The following is a 19,140-nucleotide window of genomic DNA, read 5'->3' as shown; positions in this document are numbered from 1 at the left end:
AGACTAAAAAGCAAACAAAGAAATCAGTTAGATCGCCGATTTTGATTTCCAGAAACCAAATCTTGCCTTCTCTTCAAATATTTTAAACATCTTTTCATTAAAAGGCTTTTTTAAAATTGTTCTCTGTCGCTGATAAAGGTGAAATCGGAGCATCGCTGTTTTGTATATTTGGTCTCTCTCTCAACCTGCAAAATTAAACCCGTTTTTCCCCTTTGAAACAAACCAGCCGGTGCTTGGTGTGCATTTACCACACGGCAGCACAGAGAATGGCTGGTTAGTATTTATAGCCAAACTGTGTGCATCCACGGCGTTCACACGTGCAGCAGCCGCTTCCCTGCACTCCTGCTGAAGTTGACATGTTAACACTCACTGGCTGCTATATTTAGCCCAGCCTCACAGTGCTGTTACTATTCCCAGCATTGTACATGAGGGGGCGGACGGTGCGGCTTTCCCTCCCCCGTTTCTTTATTTCTTTTTTTTAATAAAGGGGAAGAAAAAGTTCCCTTTTCACAACTGATTTATTTTTGCGCGTACATTCCGTCCTGCTATCTGCCACTGACAACTTATTAGTTCAGGGACGCTGCAGTTAAGGCTGTCACGATTCCAAGAATGAAGGGTGACGACGGGGGGGAGTTAAGTTTGGGTTGTTGAATGTAAAAGGCCACCCTGCTGAACTGTCCTTCAGCAAAGCACTGCTGGTCTGCAGGTTTGACATGTGAGAGAACCGTATCAAATATTGTCAAGATGTGTACCACGACACCATTTAACTCACACCTGAGTCTGTAGCTTTGACAGCTTTGTGTTCTCCAAAACCAAATAGATCCCTTTGGGTTCAGTCAAATCCATCTTTGACTGACAGATTTTATTTGCCTAAAAGTTTCTATAAGCGAACCTTGGCTCAGATGCAGTTTGAAGGTGATTTTCAGTACTAAGGACAGCTCCCATTCATGCGCACAGAGCGGCTCAGCACCGCGGACAGCTCCTGACTGACTCAGGAGGTCAGGAAACGGTGAAGAGAGGCTGGAAACTGAGTTAAAATTTCCCTCACACTCAAAAAGTTAAGGTAATGCTGCTTGGTGCCAAAACTGTGAGACATCGTCATTGTAGCATTTGGTTTTACTGGACTATTTCAGCTGTTAACCGCTTATGGATCACACTCTGGGTGGTTAGTAGTGAAGTTCATATGACACTTAGATGCTGCTCAGTACAGAGAACTCTGGTTTAGGTGTGATATACGTTTTGGTTCGAGGCTTATAGAAGGTCAATTCTTCATCTCTCTCGATACAAAGGAAGACATGTGAATTGTTTGATTTGCAAATGAGCAGCTTTCCCTTGCTATCTATCCCCAAGATAACTTCAGTACCAGCTCCATCAGCCTACATTTACATTAACCCCAACCTACCACTGCAGTCACTCCTCACTTTCTGTAAAGAAAAAAAACTGGACTCAAATGTTGTGTACGAGAAAGCTACATATACCTGAGATGTTTGAATTTAATTGGACACTGAATTTGGAAATCTGATGGAAAAGACTGCAATCAGCCCTACACACCTTTAGTATTAGGAACAATACAGACTTTTGAATGTTAGTCAAAGTCACTTCTTACTTTCCAGGAAACTAATATTTTGTTGTTAGTCCAAAATAGCAGCACTGAATGCAACACAAGCGAGCAAACACAACAGCAACCTCATATACCCCACAATACTGGTAACAAGATCCCCAAACCTGGCATCTCAGACCACTGACTGTGGCAAAGTTATAGGAAACAGGTAGCCATTCATGATCAGTGTGCCTCAGGTTTGTTGGATGAAGGTCTTTTATCACCACCACCAACATCTCCTCCCAAAGGTTGTTAATAAAGTGAGGAAACCCATCGAGTTCCACCAAGTGCTTCAGGACTATTGATTTACCTTCACTTCTACTCTCACATGGGCTCGTACAGTCGCTCCTTCCTTCTCTCTTTCTCTCTGAGGGTCGTCTTCGCTTCTTCTCCCGCTGCTGCCGCCCACTCCTCCTCCACCACTTGATTATTTTCAGCTCCGCCGTTTGTGTGTGTGTGCGCGCTCGCAGAAGCATGTGCCAGGCGTTTGTTGGCTGGCTGACTGGCTGGCAGGCTGGTTTGGGAAATACCTGGTCACGATCAATGACGGAAGGCTTTCTCTTGGTCGCATAGCGCCCCCTACTGGCCTGAAAAGAGAATTCAAACTTAGACCTTAAACGCATCATGATGCCTGTGCCAAAAGCTGTACTGTATCCGTGCAAAAATACATCAGACTAGAGCTCAGCGAGGATAAAAATAGATAGATTAGCAAAAAGGGGAGAAGTAATATTTCTGATACATTCTAAATAAACTCGCTCAGATCCGGCTATTGTATCACGGGATATTTTATGACTCCTAAACATATATTGCAGCCTACTAATTTGAGATGCGCTGCAGCCTCAGTCGGATTCAGCACAACACATCCTAATATTTCACGGTGGGCCATCACGAGGAGAGGGGCTAATTAGGATGATTTTTTTCAGCTCTTCTCATCTCGGGTCGCAGCGTTCCTCCATGCGCCTTAGCCTGAGCAGAAATACAAAGAGAGACAAAAAGACATCATGAAAGCTTTAAGTGACTCGTTCGGTGTGGGCTAAAAATAGATCTGCTTGCTCTGCGAGGAAAACCCTGGTCTGGATCGCCCTCTAGAGGGGAGACTCTGTCAAGACAAGAGAGATTGTGAACAAGCTTCTTTTGTCTTGAGGTTTATTTTCTGCATTAAATGCGCTTTAGTGCTCATCGGTGTCTTAAATGGCAACAATGCGCACAAATCAAAGATGCCAAATAAGATAATTCAGATTTTCATAGTTTGAAGATGTTGGATTTTTTTAAAATGACAGGAAATACTCAAATTATGGATTTTTCTTTTCTGTTACGCATTTATGTCAATTAAGAACAGCATCAGTCGATCAAACGGTGGCTTGTCTTCATGTCCATGCCCAATTTCACACACAGAGAAGATGGAGCTTCAGCAGCTTATGCTACCTTATATCATGCTGATGATGGTGTATTTTTCATTCTTTACAGGATGGCAGCTCGCCTTCCAGACACAGTCAGACGTTGATGGTGGCTTTATGCGTGCATGTGATGTCTTTCATTAATATGTACTGTTTCTAATGGTTTGGAGGTTCAGCTCACACCATTCAGAGTTGCCTCACCGCAAAAGGCTGCCACAGTCGATTCAGAAAATTGAGAGTTTGAGCGCCCCTCCTCCCCTAAAGCATCCACCTACACACACCAGCGCACGTGTCTGCACATGCAGACCTGTAGCACCCACTGAGAGCTCAGTGCGTGTGGAGGTGCGTGTGTGTGTGTGTGTGTGTGTGTGTGTCTTTAGAGGAATCAGGAGCGCATGTGGATGTTTTTCTATTCTGCATACATTTTAGTATTAAGACTTGCATTTAAACGTGGCCAGTTTTCAGGTTGTGGTAAAGACAAAAGCTCATGTTACTTTAAGATTGCAAACAAGTATGGATATACGCTTGTGTTATTATAATCAAAGACTCAGAGTTTAGTTTAGACTTGGATTTGGGGGCGAGGATTAAGTTTATGCTGGCTGGGTAAAAATGCAACATCTTCGACATTTTACACATCTGTTTACTCATGTGTATGGATTTAGACCCAGAACACCACAAACTATCCTCACAAACACTCGAGGGCAAGCAAAACAGCAAAAAAATAACTTACACTCACAAAATGAGTAAATCTAATGATCCAGATCTATTGGAAAGTCACTAAATGGTTGATACAAGCAATCTGGTTTTCCTAAAGTTAGGCTTCGAAAAAGGCAGCTAGTTTCACATTTAAAACTGCACAAATCTGTGCTGCAGCAAGACTTAATGAAGAATAATAGTCATAAAACCTAGTGTTGGGATAAATTTAAGAAGCACCGTTTATTATGAGGTTCGAATTCCCTTCACTTTAGGTTCAAGTAGAATGAATGTAGCAGATGGAAGGTCGTCACAAGTGTAGCATCAGTGTATTTGTGCAGGATGTGTGCACATGACTGAATGGGTGTGTAAAATATAGTGTGTTCTAAACGTGGCAGCAACTATTTATAGGCCTTTCAATTATTGAGAGCCTGATGCTACTTTTCAACTTCAAAGCAGACACACCCACAACCTGCACCCACATACAGGCACACATGCAGCCTGCATCTGAACACACACAGACACACACATCCTTACCGGACTGACGAGATGGGAGACGAATGCAATCATGGAGACAGCCGAGGAGTCACGTTTGTATGTGTATTCTAAATGTGGATGCCAGAAATCGTGGGCTAAAATTACCTTCGCTTCAGTCTGCTTTGGTACAGATATAGGAGAGTACAAATACAAGCGGGAAAAGGACAGACAGGAGGGTGGAAACCAGAAATTGGATGAATGAGTGGGTGAGCAGTGAGTGAATGGGGGGTAAGCAGGAACAATGGGAGGGAGAATGGCAAGTTTGGAAAAGGTTTTGAACATCTGAGTCTTGAGGGAACAAAAGTGAAGCCGAAGCAGTAGGGTGGAGTTAAGTTGTATCGTCTTGTTTTCAGAGCGAAGTCTGCAATTTAACAACCAGTAAATTCTAAAAAGGACAAAAATTTCATACTTCCATACAAGTTTATGATAAAAATCCAATGAAACGGCATCATTGATTCATACAAAGTAGCATAGTCAGCCAATTCAAATTAAGCTCTAAAAAAAAAAAAGATTAAATAAAACAGTAGAAACAAATGCAATCATCAACATGTTGCAAAACAAGAGGATCTTTATCTTTTTCTACAACAATCCGACAAAAATATTTATCAGGTACAACTTGGCAGTCTTTTGTTCCACAAAAATACACAGAGTAAAGTTTAAAATTTGAGGGAAAAAATAAAACAAAAACACATTTAGGTTTACTATCACCTTGGCCGAGAGGAGTACAGGGAGTAAATGTTGAAATGGCAAGTGGAAAAGTCAGAGCCCACCCTGTGATATTCTGAAGTCAGGAAACCAAACCTTCAGCCTTCCTCCTCCAAAAACACGGCAAAAAAAAAAATCTTGTTTTGTTGTCTGAGTTAATGTGAATTGCGTGGAGATCAATTAAAAAAAAACAAAAATTGCATGTGACAAATAGTCTGTCTCAGTACGGAAAAGATCCTGAAGTGATGCAGTTCAATGAGCAATATGTACTGTGTGCCTCAGTAGATCCGGCCTCGGCTCCTGTTGCCTCTGGCTCCGAAGCCTCGTCCTCGGCCGCCTCTGAAGCCGCCACGCTGCTCTGGAGTGACAAAGTGACGAAAACAAACACACGTTGGATTTAAATTAGGCTATAGAAATTACTGAGCAGGTAAAGAGTGCAGGGGGTGAGAAGTAATTAAAGGTAAGCAGTGCTCTCTAGTGGACAAACTGTATAATAATGCCACTGTCTTCAAATGATCACAAACATACATTTGACAATTCTGCACTGCAGCTTCTTGTTAGCCGGTAACCAACATACTGTGTACATCTTTACACATACTGTTAAAGGACATGCTAGAGCATGGATCTGGGATTGGCAATGACGTTTTTTTTACCCGTTAGTTCCAGACTCAAATATCTCATTACATGTTCAATGATTGCCATGAAACTTGATGCAGATATTCATGGTGCCCAGACAACAAATCTTACTCTCCAACTTTCATGCCACTGAACCATTCACACCCCAAGAGGTTTCTTGGTTTTTTACATTTTTATTCTGTTAGGGCTAATTTTTCACTGTAATGTAAAGCCCCATACCTCTATGGAAACACTACAACTGTGGCTAAAAATACATTCAAAGTAACATCATAAATCATGAAGTCACTAAAAAAAATAAAAAATTTGATTTTATTTGAAAAAATCCCAGGATCAACATGTAAAACATTTTTCCAAATGCCTACAGCTGTACTGGAAGAAAACAAAATGTGACTGCATACAGACCGCATATAGATATTTTAGTACGTACAGTTCTAATTTGTTTCCAAACTTGTCTCCTCAGTGTAAACTGCCTGCAGAGCACTGGAAAACTTCAAGTTTTGTCACGCGACTGTCAACAGTTGAGTCACCAATAGATTCAAATTATGTATGAATTTTGTTATTTTTTTTACACGTGTTTATTTTCAGCAAATATTTAAATTAGATGCATAAAGTAAAATGATAAATATCTTTAAAAAAAAAAAAAAAAAAACATACACATATATGGACTTTTTCAGCCTTTACTGAATGACAGGTCAAGAAAGACAAGAAAGGTGGGGAGTGGAGACGGAAACATGCCATGGGTTAGAGTTGAACCCAAAGCCACAGTACAAGGACGTCCACTAAACTAGGTGAGTTAGTGAAGTCTTACAGATCTAAAAATTATTTTAATCTTTGATTTGACTGATTGTCCAGGCAAAACTGAAAGTCAAACATGATAAATTTAAGGACCTTCAGAAAGCTGAAAATCTGATGATTGTCTCCGTTTTTAAAGTTTCACAATCTAGCTCTGATAAATGGAGTAACATTTTTGTTTTTGTAGAGAAAAGTTTTCAAACTTGGCTGCACAGTAGCTTGGCGGTTAGCACTTTTAACCTTCCAGCTAGAAGATCCCTAGTTCACGTCCCTGCCTTCCTGGGATCTTTCTGCATGGAGACTGCATGTTCTCCCTGTGGATGTGTGGGTTTTCTACGGGTTTTCCAGCTTGCTCCCACAGTCCAAAAATACGCTGAGGTTAATTGGTAACTCTAGGTGTGAACGTGAGTGTGATTGTCTCTATATGTAGCCCTGTGATAGACTCCAGCCCCTCAGAGGCCCCAATGAGGAATAAGTGGTGTATAGATAATGGATGGAAGTTTTCAAATTTGCTGTCAGGATTTAGGGTTCAGACAGTTAACTGTGAATCTAAACTAACTACAGCTGCTGTCCTCAGCAAACCACGTACTTCTCAAAGCCACCTATAAGCCTACTAAGTGGAATATATCAATAAGAAATCGCATTTACATTTGTTTTAGAAAAATGTAGCCAAAATATTATTAGCCAAATAAAGGATGAGTACAATTTACTCTATGTGTACTACAAAATACACTAAATGTAAACATGCTACACAACAGGACAAAAAAAATGTCCACCAAGTACTACTCACCGTAGTTAAAATTGCCAATGGAGGCGCTGTATTTGCCACTGGGGGGATTGTAGATCTGCCGTGCATCCCTTCGGGGCTGAGGGGAGATCTGTTTTTTTGTGCTGCCACCGGATCCCATGTCCTCATTTGATGGACGCTTGGGCCTATAAACAAAAGAATAGTAGATGAGGATCTGGTAGAGCAACAAGGGCAGTCAGGTGCCTAGCGTTTGGCTTCTGACAGTAAATGAAAGGTGTCTCCATCACTTCTGACTACAAGCAACATCGGTTAGAGCAAGTGTGATCCTACTTACGCTACTGCTTCTGTCTTCTGGACGGGCTTCCAGGACAGAGTGACTGTGCTCTTGTAAGATGGAGGGTTGTGGAAGAGATCCTGAAATGAAAACAAAGATTCTAAGTCTGTTTATATACAGAAAGAGCAAGCTACAAAGCACAGTTCATAATATATTCTTTGGATTCACTAAGCCAGGCAAATACAAATTTTCAATAGTTTGGAATAAAACTGGAAATTTGAAGAAAGTTAGTGTTTAATAATAATCTAGTTGCATCATTCATTCTTGATTTTCTGGCCACTTGTGTTTATGACCATCAGTGACCGAGTACATTTACTCAGTGCTGAACTTAAACACAGTTCTGAGGTACATTTAGTTGACTTCAGTATTTCCATGTTACGCTACTGTACACATCTACTAAACTACGTTTCAGAGAGACATATTACTCCGCTACATTTGATTTGACATACCAAGTTCTGTCAGCACCAATTATTTTCCCATCAGTTACGAACTACTTTACTGATTAATTTAGCCAATTAAGTTTAATCCAAAAAACAAAATCAGCACTTCACATTTTCAAAGAGGCCTATTTTTTAAGTCAGTAGTGCAACTCTAAAAAAAATGTAAGTTTTCATTAACTTATAGTTATATAAAACTATTTCCCACTGTGTTAAAAATTGAACATAGCAGGAAAATTTCAGTCCATGTATTAAAGTTGAATGTGGATGCTGTGGATATTTTAGAAGCACGGAGCAGCTAAAGCAACTCCTTTTCTTTTTGTGTAATTCTTCAGATTTTCGTGGTAGTTTCAAATTCTGCGAAAATACAGTCAAACTAGCAGAAGCAGCTTGTTGAACATGTAGTCTTAATGAGACAATTTTTATTTATTTTAGACAATTATTTAGTTGTCTGACAACAGAAACAGAAAAATATGTAAATGACAACAGCTTTATTGAGAAATTGGCTGAATGAAAATGGAGTTTATTGTGAGCAAATAAGCGAAGTAAATAGATGTAACGTGCCTCCACACCAAAAAGTGTCTGTCCTTTTCTTTTCAATTGTTCATGCATTGCACTGTGCTGCAGTGGTATGGCATGAAAATCTGCACAGTATCCATACAACATCTTTGTTCTGCAGTAATCTGATGTACTTCCATTCTTTTGAAGCCCTGGGACTTTGGAAACTTTTACAAGGGCTCTCAGACTCTTTTCAAACTACTGATGTCTGCATATTGTCATCAATTATGCTGACTAATTGCAGCAGGTCTAAATTTCAGATGTCTATGTGACATCCAAATAGTGATTTCTCCCAAAATGTTTTACATGGTTTCATTTCAATAAACGTTTTTAAATTATCCAATATCTCATCAAATACCAAAGATTAGAGAAAAACAGATTTGTGTGTAAGAATTTTTGCTTTTCTTCTTTCCTCTCCCATTACATCACATAACAAGCAGATTCATCTGCTGTCCCTGTATTTAAAACTGTATATAAAGTAGTTCAAACTAGCTCAACCTGCAGCAGCTACAACAGTAACAGCCTGCGGACATACAGATGCCTTATATTAAAAAAAATCAGTCAGAGGGATCAAATAAGTATTTATATTTAAATATTTTAATTACATTTTGCTGCTAATATTTATCTACTTTTTCCTAAGCCAGTTGTTCATGCAGGACTTTCACTTGTAAGATCATTTTTTTTTTTTTTTTTTTTTAAACATTGCTATACTGGTGCTAATACTTAAGTACAGGGTCTGAATACTTCTTCCACCACTGATGAAAAACACCTTACCTTGATAAGGACGTTGATGTTGTTGGTGATCTTGAGGGCCACCACTTTGATCTTGTTCTAAATGAGTACAAAAGAGAAGTCAGTCTTTGAAAAGTTTAGCATAAAATTTTGACATCTGGAATATTGTATTACTTATAAACAGCAAAGTTTTGACTTTCAGCTGAGCAATCAAACACTGGCCGACTGCTGTTACCTCTTCTGTCTTTAGAGCGTCTCCTGTCTTTCCTTGCAGTGCTACTCGCAGCTGTCTGATGTAAACTTGCAGACCTCTGGCAAAATACTGTAACCTGTTCACACACAAAGCACATTAATTTTACTGTGAAGAGCACAACAAATGACCAAGGTGATTTCTTCTGTGGATTCCGATTGGATGATGTATATCAAGCACACCTGAACATGCTCAATTTTTTTAAAAGGTAGATAAAGTCACACCTTGGCATAAGTCGACTAATTTTATTAATTGAACTCAAAAGACTTTGAGTCATTCTCTCACCTGATCTTGAAGTCTTTAAGGCGCTCAGCATCCACTTTGTCGAGGAGGAAGTCTGGCAGCTTCTTACCCAGCTGGTGAAAGCTGAAGAGGAGACACTCGACATAGCTGAACTGCAGTTTGGGTTCCTCACTTGCAGAGTTCTCACCGTTCTCCACCTCTTCTGGTGGTAGCGGCATATACTCCTAAACAAACAGAAAAATCATGACTGGAACCTTTCAGTCACCCCTGCTTGTGTCAAACAGCTTGGACCATTAGAGCTTACTGGAATAAAGAAATGCATAGCAGTTTTGATAGGTCATGGTATTCATGTTTTCAAATATTGTGGAGCTTGCACTGAAACTGCCTAAGCAATGCACAGCTTTTTTTAAGATGCAGAAAGGACAGACATTGAGCAAAATACATCAGAAATCAGGAAAAAAGAAAGAATAATAGTGTTTTTTTTATAAGCAACAACAATTTGGGCAACTGTCAGTTACAGTCTTATACATAAGACTGGGGACATGTGTCAGTAGAATTACCCACATTTTGAATTTACCATGTATGACAGAAGATGTATGTAGGGCTGCAACAACGAATCGATAAAATCGATAATAATCGATTATTAAAAGCGTTGGCAACGAATTTCATTATCGATTTGTTGTGTCGCGCGATTCACGCGTCACTCGCCATGTCGCAGAGCCGTCTACTCCACCTGCAGAGCTTTGTCAATGCTGGCTGATGGAAATAAAGTTTTGTTTTGTTTTTAAATAACCACCTGTAGACCGAGTTGAACAGAGCGAGGTGGCGGCAAAGCGAAAGTAAATTCAGAGTAAATTCAACGAAACATGACCGACACGGAGAAAACAGTTTGACCTAAGTCCTGAAAAGTGTGGCAGCATTTCACGCTTCACAAAACAAAAAACATGCGTAACATGCAAGCTTTACAAAAGTAATATGAGATGAAACAGGAGCATCACGATGATGATGCAGCACCTGAAACGCAACGTCACCGACGAGGATGAAGGAGCTCAACAGCAGGTAAGTCACTACATTATCCTACGTTTGTTCCGTTTTACAGTGAGGAAACGTAACGTTAGTCTCTCTGGTAGCTCTCCCGATGCTAGTGTTTGTTTGTTAGTTGATTAATGACAGTGATAGGACGTGTGTGCGTGTGTGTATGCGCGTCTGCTTGTGAACCTTTTTATTTCACTTTAATCAGCTTAAGCAGGGTTTGAATATGCTTTATAAATAAACGTAACTTGCCCACAATGGCGATAATAATTTAAAGATTAAGCCTCAAGTTCAAATTTTCTGACAAAGTCTGAGTGAAGACACTGGTCTGTGTTTGAGTGAGGCAGGATGAACTGCATTTAAACCAAACGGGCTAAAATAACTTATTACATCTACAATAAAGTATTTTTTATGGTGCTTGTTCTCTCTCTCTCTCTCTCTCTCTCTCTCTCTCTCTCTCTCTCTTCTCTCTCTCCTCTCTCTCCCCTCTCTCCCTCTCCCTCTATATATATATATATGTATATATATATATGCGTGTGTGCTTTGCTCTTTGGACTACTTATATGCCTTAACCTAATACTACAAATAAAACAAGATAATTACTGAGTTGTTGTAAATTGTGCTATAATACATACTCAAACTATACTATCTTTCTCATTTCATCAACAGCAAACAATGACAGGCTTCATGATGACAAAGACATCATGTCCACCACAGCAAGCATCTGTCCTGACTGAGAGTATCCTCAACATGATGCTCACTGACATGAGGCCTCTGTCGATGGTTAAATACGAAGGCTTCGCTACAGTGATATTATTTGCTCTGTCAGTCCAAATCTTCTCTTTCTGAATAAAGCGGCGGAAATTAAAAATGTGTTGTTGTTTTTTTTATCCGATTCATCGATTAATCGAAAAAATTATCAGCCGATTAATCGATTATTAAAATAATCGTTAGTTGCAGCCCTAGATGTATGTTTGACATACAACTTCTGTCTAACAACAGACGGATATCCTCAAAGTCCTTTGCTGAAATCTCCCCTTAAATGTGAGTGTCACGTATGTCCCAGTAACCACAATCTGTGACGTCACAACTGCTCTTTAAATCAAGTCTGGGGCAAAATGCAACTTAAACTTAAGTGTGATGTGGAAACTCTGAGTCTGTGCTGCACATATACTGACAACAGATTTTCAGTGATGTAGGAGACATTTTATTTTACCTTTATTTTACCAGATAAGTTAGTTGAGAACTGCTTCTCATTTTTAATATCAACCTGTACATCTTGTACCCATTAGTTAATGTTTTGAAATAAATAATAGTACAGCTTTTTGATACTTAGGTGAATCTCCATTTATTTATTTTTTTTTGCCTAACTACAATAGGACAACTTGTTCTTACCAGCAGCTTGGTAAACAGCATGTTGAGGTTGGCCTCCAGCTTCTCCATGTCGCCACAAAATGGACTCATCTCAGCCAACAGCTTCAGAACCTACACAGTCACAAACACACACACACACACACACACACACACACACACACAGTGTAATGTGCATTGCTAATGAGAAAGAGTGGTGCGTGGCGCAGACTAATGACCCATTAACAACATGCAGTTGGCTGACACCTCTGACAGGTGGCTGCCATGCTGACTTTGTTTACTACTACAAGCGCTCACCAAATGTCAAACGTTAGGAATATCGACCTCACACCGGCGGCCATATTCATCAAGCCTCTCAGTGCTGACTCAGCCGAAATGAATCCAGGTCAGGAAGTGTGTCTTTTTCCGTAATGGCAACATTGGCTTGTAATTTGAAATAAGGACGAGCACTAGTATAAGTTTTTCATGGTAAACCAACACACATGTAACAACATTTTATGTATGTGACCTTCCCAAGAGGCAGCTTGAGTTCATAAGGAAACGGACAACATTTGGGTTGTGGTAAAACACAACACAAATTACATACACTGGAAATTTGACTGAAAATTCACCCATTTAGTTTGTAGAACCTCTAAACAATCACTAAATAATCAATTTATGACAAGTTAGAATGCGTTTATAAGCCAATAAAGTTCATATCAATACTTCTATCGAAATCTTTGACTACTTCATAGGGTAACTGTAGGTGGAGGCTGATATAAACAAAGCAATTGACACAATTTTACATTTTAAGCTCAATTTAGAAACAACGACATTTGCAAGTCAGTCATTTACAGCAAAAAGAACTCACCTCCAACTGAATGTCCAGCTCAGCCACAGGACTTGTGAGGGTGCTGAGGTTGGGCAGGACGTGTTCGCAGAAGTAGGTTACAAAACGTGTGGAATGGACATTTTTCTGCATGACAAGAGAAAACAATAATTAAGTCACACTTTAAATACAAACTTGAATTTCCCTCGGGATTAATAAAGTATCTATCTATCCATCTATCATCTATATAAATATCTGCCTAAATTTGATTACTTATAAATAAATCAATAATACATGTAGAAATATACACACTGTATGCAAAGTACTTCACTTTATGGAATATGCAGAGTATTAATTTGTTTAGAAATCCAATTAGTTTTCTGGTGTTTCATCAAATTTAAAGTGTTTATTTTTGACAACATTTTTGTACATTTACAGGTGTGACAAGGTTTGCAACAGTTCTTAGAAATTCTCCTTTAAAGCACAAGTGTGCAGTTCTCATTATTAAAAACTGTTTTCACTCCAATATGCACTGAAGTAATTAGTGAGTGGTGCAAGAAAGATACAAGCTAAAAACAAAATGTAACTTAATAACAGACTTCTATATTTTGTCATTAGTGAACCTCTCGGCTATAAAATGCGTTTAGTTGTACTCACAGAGAACAGTGGTAGGGCTTGGCGTGTGCACTGTAGCAGGCGGTCCACAGTGTCTGGGTCAGCTGGGTTGAGTGCCTGCTCCAGGAAAGCCTGTTCAACCACCAGCTCCACCAGCTGCTGTCGTCCATTTACCGTCTGCAGCACCCTTAGGCCCGACACGATACGCATCAACAGCACAAACTCTTCTCCTGTCACATCCTCCAACACCTAAAGAAGGAGCAAGAAAAAGACAATCTTCATCAACATAAGTTCTTATCCGTTTTAACAGAGACAAGTCAACATTCAGCAAATACTACATCACAAGTTCAAACCCCTGTAAGCACTAGGCCAGCTGTGTTTCAAAGTAGCCCACTATGAAAGACGCTTACTTCTTTTTTCTCTTTTTTTTTTCAAAATCAAAACTAAACTCATGGCTTTTAAACCAAATCGGTTAAACAGGGTAGAGAGATCAAATAACCACAAATTCACAACTCAACTCTAAGTCTTCTCTAATGTACAAAACAAAAGCAGAACTACCAGCCACTGTCAAAACAATTAGCATTTTTTACATACCCTGATTCCAATCCATCATATGCTGTGATGTTGTTTGATCACTGATGCGTGATCAGTTTCTGTCAGTCTGAATGTCACAAAGGTAATATATCAAAGATTTCTAATCAATTTTAAACTATCTGCAAACCTTCTTCGTCTCTGCAAAGACGTACTCCTCCACCTCCTTTGTCATGACGTCCTCTGGCAGACTCTTCAGTTTGGTTGACAGAAACTTGATGGCCCTTTCTCGCACAATGTCTTCTCCCTGCAGGATCTGAGAGAAGAGGCCTCCAAGAGTACCTGGATGAGAAAAGACAGAGGTTAAAAGGACTGTGACAAGCACATCTGGTGCCACAAAGAATATAATACATTAAAAGAGGAAATTTCATTCATTCACTCTAAAGAGGAATCTCCTGTGAGCAGTGACTCAAAAGCAAACCAACAAAAAATGCCTCGCTGCTTTGCGTTTTTCACATGGCCAGTGAAATTGTCTTTAACAGAGGAACACTTACCCTTAGCATCCATTTTGAAGATAGAAATAAGTGATGCATTCACTTGGTTGAACTCTGCTGTATCATCTGAGACAGACAAACAACATTGCAGATTTCAATAAATGTTCACACACATCATCACTACTGATTGGACATCATGATCCTACAAAGGATACATGTGTAATTCAGTATCCAGTACCTGTCTGAAGTAGCTGGGTGAGAATATCGGCAACTCTGAGGATGTTTTCACCAGTTGCAAACCGTGGGAGCTCCTTGATGGCCTGACGTCGAATCTGAACAAGGACACATAAGCGAAAGGGCAATGTCATGCTAGATTAAATTGGCATTGAAAATGTCTTCAGTCAAGGAAAGAAATCCTATATCTATCTTGGAACGAACCCAAAGAGCCAGTACCTTTAACACTACAGGATCAATTAAAAAAGACAAACTCTGACACTGATGGTGATTAGGCACCGATGTACATTTGTGTCAATTACTACTCACAGACACATCCTCATCTTCACAAAGATCAAGTTGGGCATTTATAGCTGCATCAGCCAGTTCTGGAAAGCTGCTGAAGAACTTGGGTATAAACTGTGCTGCCAGGCGCTTCTCCTTGGGACCACCCTTCACACCATCCAGGATTACTTGGTAGGCATCTTTGTGCTGCAGAATAAATGAAAGCACATTCATAAACAAGCTACCTTACAACATGACATCAAAACAGGCAATGACTTGACTTTAATATCTATTTAGAGAGAATTAATCATCCTTGGGCTGATTTTGGAAGGGAGTGCATCGGCATTGAAAATAAAAAACACTTAACGCCAAAAAAAAAAGTCATGTGAAACTGTTCCAATATAGTGCAACACTGGCAAAAAGATCCAAGATCGTGTTTGCTTTGGCTTGCATCTTAATTTGCACACATCATACTGAGCCTTGTGTGCCGACTGAAATGGTTAAATCAATTTGTTATAGTTGCAACAATTGAAAAACACTGTCGACAGTGAAGACGTTCACTGTCAACGTCATCCTTGATGTAGCTGAAGCACGTCCATACCACTGACATTCGGTTGTTGTGCAATTAAATCTTCCTTTTCAGTGTTTTTTCCTTATTTTGCAGTGTATATGTGGAGCATGAATGCATCAGTGTAATGTAAACAAATGCAAAAGAAAAAAAAAACCCAAAAAACCCCAACAAAATAAAACCTTGGTGTCTCCAAGAACTCTTAAATCAGACTAAATTAAGTTCTATCAGACAGAATTTTCATGCAGATTGACAATGGACAATGAGAGCAATGCAAGGTTTTCTGCATTAAGCTGCCAAAATGTTGTAAAATCATGTGTTTAAGATGATTTTCTTTACTTCAGGATATTGTTCCCACAGTACACTGGGCAGCCCTACCCCGTATGTATGTATGCTTACTTGAATTTTTATTTTTTGCTGTTATTAGTTCTGAAACAATCCACTTTGAGAGCAGAATGGTCACTGTCTGGATCTGTGCTGCTAATTTTATAAATCCAAGTCAGATAATGAATTTTGGAGAGTATTCCTCAGCCAGTGAAACAGCTGTATGATGTCCTGTAAGGTTCTGAAAGTCAGCGGCTTAAATAAGGAGAAGATAAGTTGATTTAACAAAATCTGCATAATAAACTTGTAGTGTGAAATGGGCAACAGAAGAGCATATTATAGACTAGTAGGTACAATGAAGTGTTATCTGCAGCTTAATCATTACTACAGGGTACAAGTATGGTATCTCGGGATGTGGTTCATTGTCTTTGACCATTTATTACCACTTTAACTGGAGGACTGGGAAAGAAGTATCCTTTAATAATATACTATATGTTAAAGGACAATGATCAACATGTCTGATACATATCACACACAGTATCGAGTTTCTGACACTGAAGTCATGGACCCGTCAAAGAAATTGTAAACTTATTTGCCAAAACACAGTAGTGTGTACCCTAGTAGGGTCAATTTTAGTTAGCGTGGTACCACCTAAATTAGAAACTTGCTTTACCTTCTCTTGTACATGTAGCTAAAACATGAAAACATTATTTATGTGCTCTGTGCTACAAACTAAAATTCAAATTAAAGATGAAGTAAATGATTTTCCTTAAGACTGAACGAACTGAGACGTCAAAAATTCCCATCGACGTGCAAGAATACATCTCGAATGAGTAGTATCGCGGTGAATTTGAATCAACGAAGCATGCTAAGCTGAGTCTCCCTAATTCTAGTTTCAAGAAAAAGGGGTGCACATGTAGGAATTAATGGCCAGCTTGAATACACAATTACTAACGTCCTTCTGTGTCAACTCAGTACCGCCTAACGTGAGGGTCGCCCTGGAGAAGCTATTAACATTAGCTCGGTCCCTACATCAGCTAGCTACAGTTAGCTTAGCACATACAATGTTATGTAGGCCAATAAACTTCTACACAATGAACGTAAAATAAGCTAATGTGCTAAAGCAACAAAATGCGTATTTCATTGTCTTGACACGCTGTTCAAATATGAACTAGCTGGCTTCTCTTTACCTGGCTGAGGTTGTCCTTAGCATCAGCAAGGATCCCGTAGTTTCGATAGAGATCCTCGATAGTGACCGCCATCAGCGTGCGTACAAGTGCCTGCCGCTCACAGATAAGACCGCTGATAAAAACACACAAGAAAACCCCTCTAGAGCCGCTTTTACTCCGCCTCAAACGACTGTAGAAGAAACAACGCCGTGCTATCGACAGATATTTTGTGCGGAAAAGGGACGGGAGTACGTAATTTCGAGAAGCCCGTGAATGAACTGACTGTCTTCCCGCGACGTTCCCTGTGGCGTGATGCTTAAAATGCTACGGAACAACGAATACAGCGCATGCGCACGTTTGGCGAACCGCGTGAACACACAGAAACATGTGACGCTGGAGTGTGCGCAAAGATGATGCGCAGTTTAAACCACTCATCTTCTGAGACTTGTGAACCAACGACTGATCTAAAGAAGCAGCTGTAAAAACTGACCGCTGCCTGGAACCACCGCAGCGAGGCAAAAAGTTTTCACATTTTCATGACGGTGAAAGTCTGGATGGAGTTCAAAACAATGATTATCGGTCTGGAAGTGAGTAACACTGTAAGACCTTGCTGTTTCTAAACTTTGACACGTTAACTAACCTAAGACCATTGTTTAGGCTCATTCCCTGTCTGAATACTTTACAAAGACAACATTTAACTGCTGCAAATTTAAATTTTGAAGGAGGACAAGACTTCAGGTTAATAACCTAATTTTTATACTTTCGCCTTAAGTAGAATATGAGTTTAAAAGGACAACATGTAATTTGAAGTTGATAAATCCAAAAATTAGTTTACCTTCACTAAACCAGAGACCTAAGTGTGATTAAGTAGAATAAGCACTTTCCTCCAACTATAGGTTAAATACTGTTCTTACAGTAAATACAGACTCATGTAAAAAGAGACTATATTGAAAGATAATGCAATAATAATCTTTCCCCTGTTAAGTTTTCAGGTGAGGCTGAGAAGTATTAAAAAAGGTAAGTTTTTTTTAAATGGTCATATTTTTTCATTTCCTGAAATGAACTCTTCCTGTTCCCAGCCCTACATCATACAGCATCCAAGTGTCTTTGTGTGAACATCCTAATGATTCAAACAGATGTCCACATGAATTATTCAGTCATTACAATCCATCAGAGTTTGGGGTTAATGAGGTATTGATTATACAAACCATGTTTCTTCAAGACTCTTATTCTGCCTCAATTCTAAATAATCTGAGTGACTGTTCATCGTGTGACATCATGAAGCACGAGAGAGCTATTGAACAGTTAAACACACTGAAGACTAACTAATAATATTCAGATAGATTAGATTTTTTTGGTTATTAACACATTGTTTGTATGCTGTCAGACTGAACAGCTGTAGATGAAATTGCTTCTGGAGAAACGATCTAAATGACCAACTGAACATTTAAAAAGTTTCCATGGAGACAGGTAATCTGTGAGCTTCCACTTCTATTTTTATTCAACACACTTAGAGAGACACTATAAAAGTGTGTCTAATTCAGTTAAATTTTTTTTTTTTTTTTTTTTTTAACATTTTTACAACATAAAGACAAATATTATTGAAAAGAATCCCTGGTGTCTCGTGGTTTAGAGGATAATATTTTTTAAGAATTTCCTTTGAGATTAATAAAGATCTCTCTACAATATTAATTATATTGGGTAATGAAATAACAATGATCATTCTAACATTTGACAAATTAAGCATGAACCTGACAGTGCCCTCTGGTGGATGACCAATGTAATGGAGACAGTGTTCCAAAAATGTTTCAGATTTACAGATGCCACAGAAAGCATGAAGACCTGATAACTTTTTGTGCCTTTTATCATGTTGTATAAAATTAGAATTATGTCCCATCAATCTCCTTTTAAAAACCTATAATGAAAAACCCCTTTTTGAAAATCACAAACTGAGATTCCTCATTTACAACATTATTTTAGTACTTTGGAGAAGTCACTTTGACAAGACCGTTCTTCCTTTACTTCTACTCTTGTAGCCAGGGGCACCTTCAGGAATTTTCATTGGGGT

The 19,140-nt window shown here is 39.1% G+C and overlaps 1 protein-coding gene and 1 long non-coding RNA gene across 2 annotated transcripts in view; both read right to left on the bottom strand.

Moving 5' to 3' along the window:
- Nucleotides 1-2,548, bottom strand: part of LOC111567884 (uncharacterized) — a 60,837-nt gene extending 58,289 nt beyond the window's left edge. Inside the window, exons 1-2 of the long non-coding RNA XR_008601217.1 lie at nt 2,418-2,548; nt 1,911-2,187 (exon numbers count right to left, since the gene is read on the bottom strand). This is a non-coding gene — a long non-coding RNA (uncharacterized LOC111567884). The remainder of the gene's footprint in view (nt 1-1,910; nt 2,188-2,417) is intronic.
- A 2,002-nt stretch (nt 2,549-4,550) lies between these two features.
- Nucleotides 4,551-17,411, bottom strand: api5 (apoptosis inhibitor 5). Its single transcript, XM_023269237.3, has 14 exons — nt 17,094-17,411; nt 15,057-15,218; nt 14,752-14,845; nt 14,574-14,639; nt 14,210-14,361; nt 13,531-13,737; nt 12,916-13,020; nt 12,090-12,179; nt 9,705-9,886; nt 9,405-9,498; nt 9,212-9,268; nt 7,443-7,522; nt 7,151-7,293; nt 4,551-5,290 (listed from the first exon to the last, which is right to left on the bottom strand). Exons 1-14 carry the CDS (start codon nt 17,163-17,165, stop codon nt 5,211-5,213), a joined length of 1,584 nt encoding a protein of 527 aa, XP_023125005.1. The 5' UTR covers nt 17,166-17,411; the 3' UTR covers nt 4,551-5,210.
- Between the last annotated feature and the right edge of the window lie 1,729 nt (nt 17,412-19,140).

The sequence above is a fragment of the Amphiprion ocellaris genome, chromosome 3 (assembly GCF_022539595.1).
Source record: "Amphiprion ocellaris isolate individual 3 ecotype Okinawa chromosome 3, ASM2253959v1, whole genome shotgun sequence".
Taxonomy (NCBI): Eukaryota; Metazoa; Chordata; class Actinopteri; family Pomacentridae; genus Amphiprion; species Amphiprion ocellaris.
Note: the sequence above shows the minus strand (reverse complement) of the source record. Positions and strands in the feature narration are given on the sequence as shown.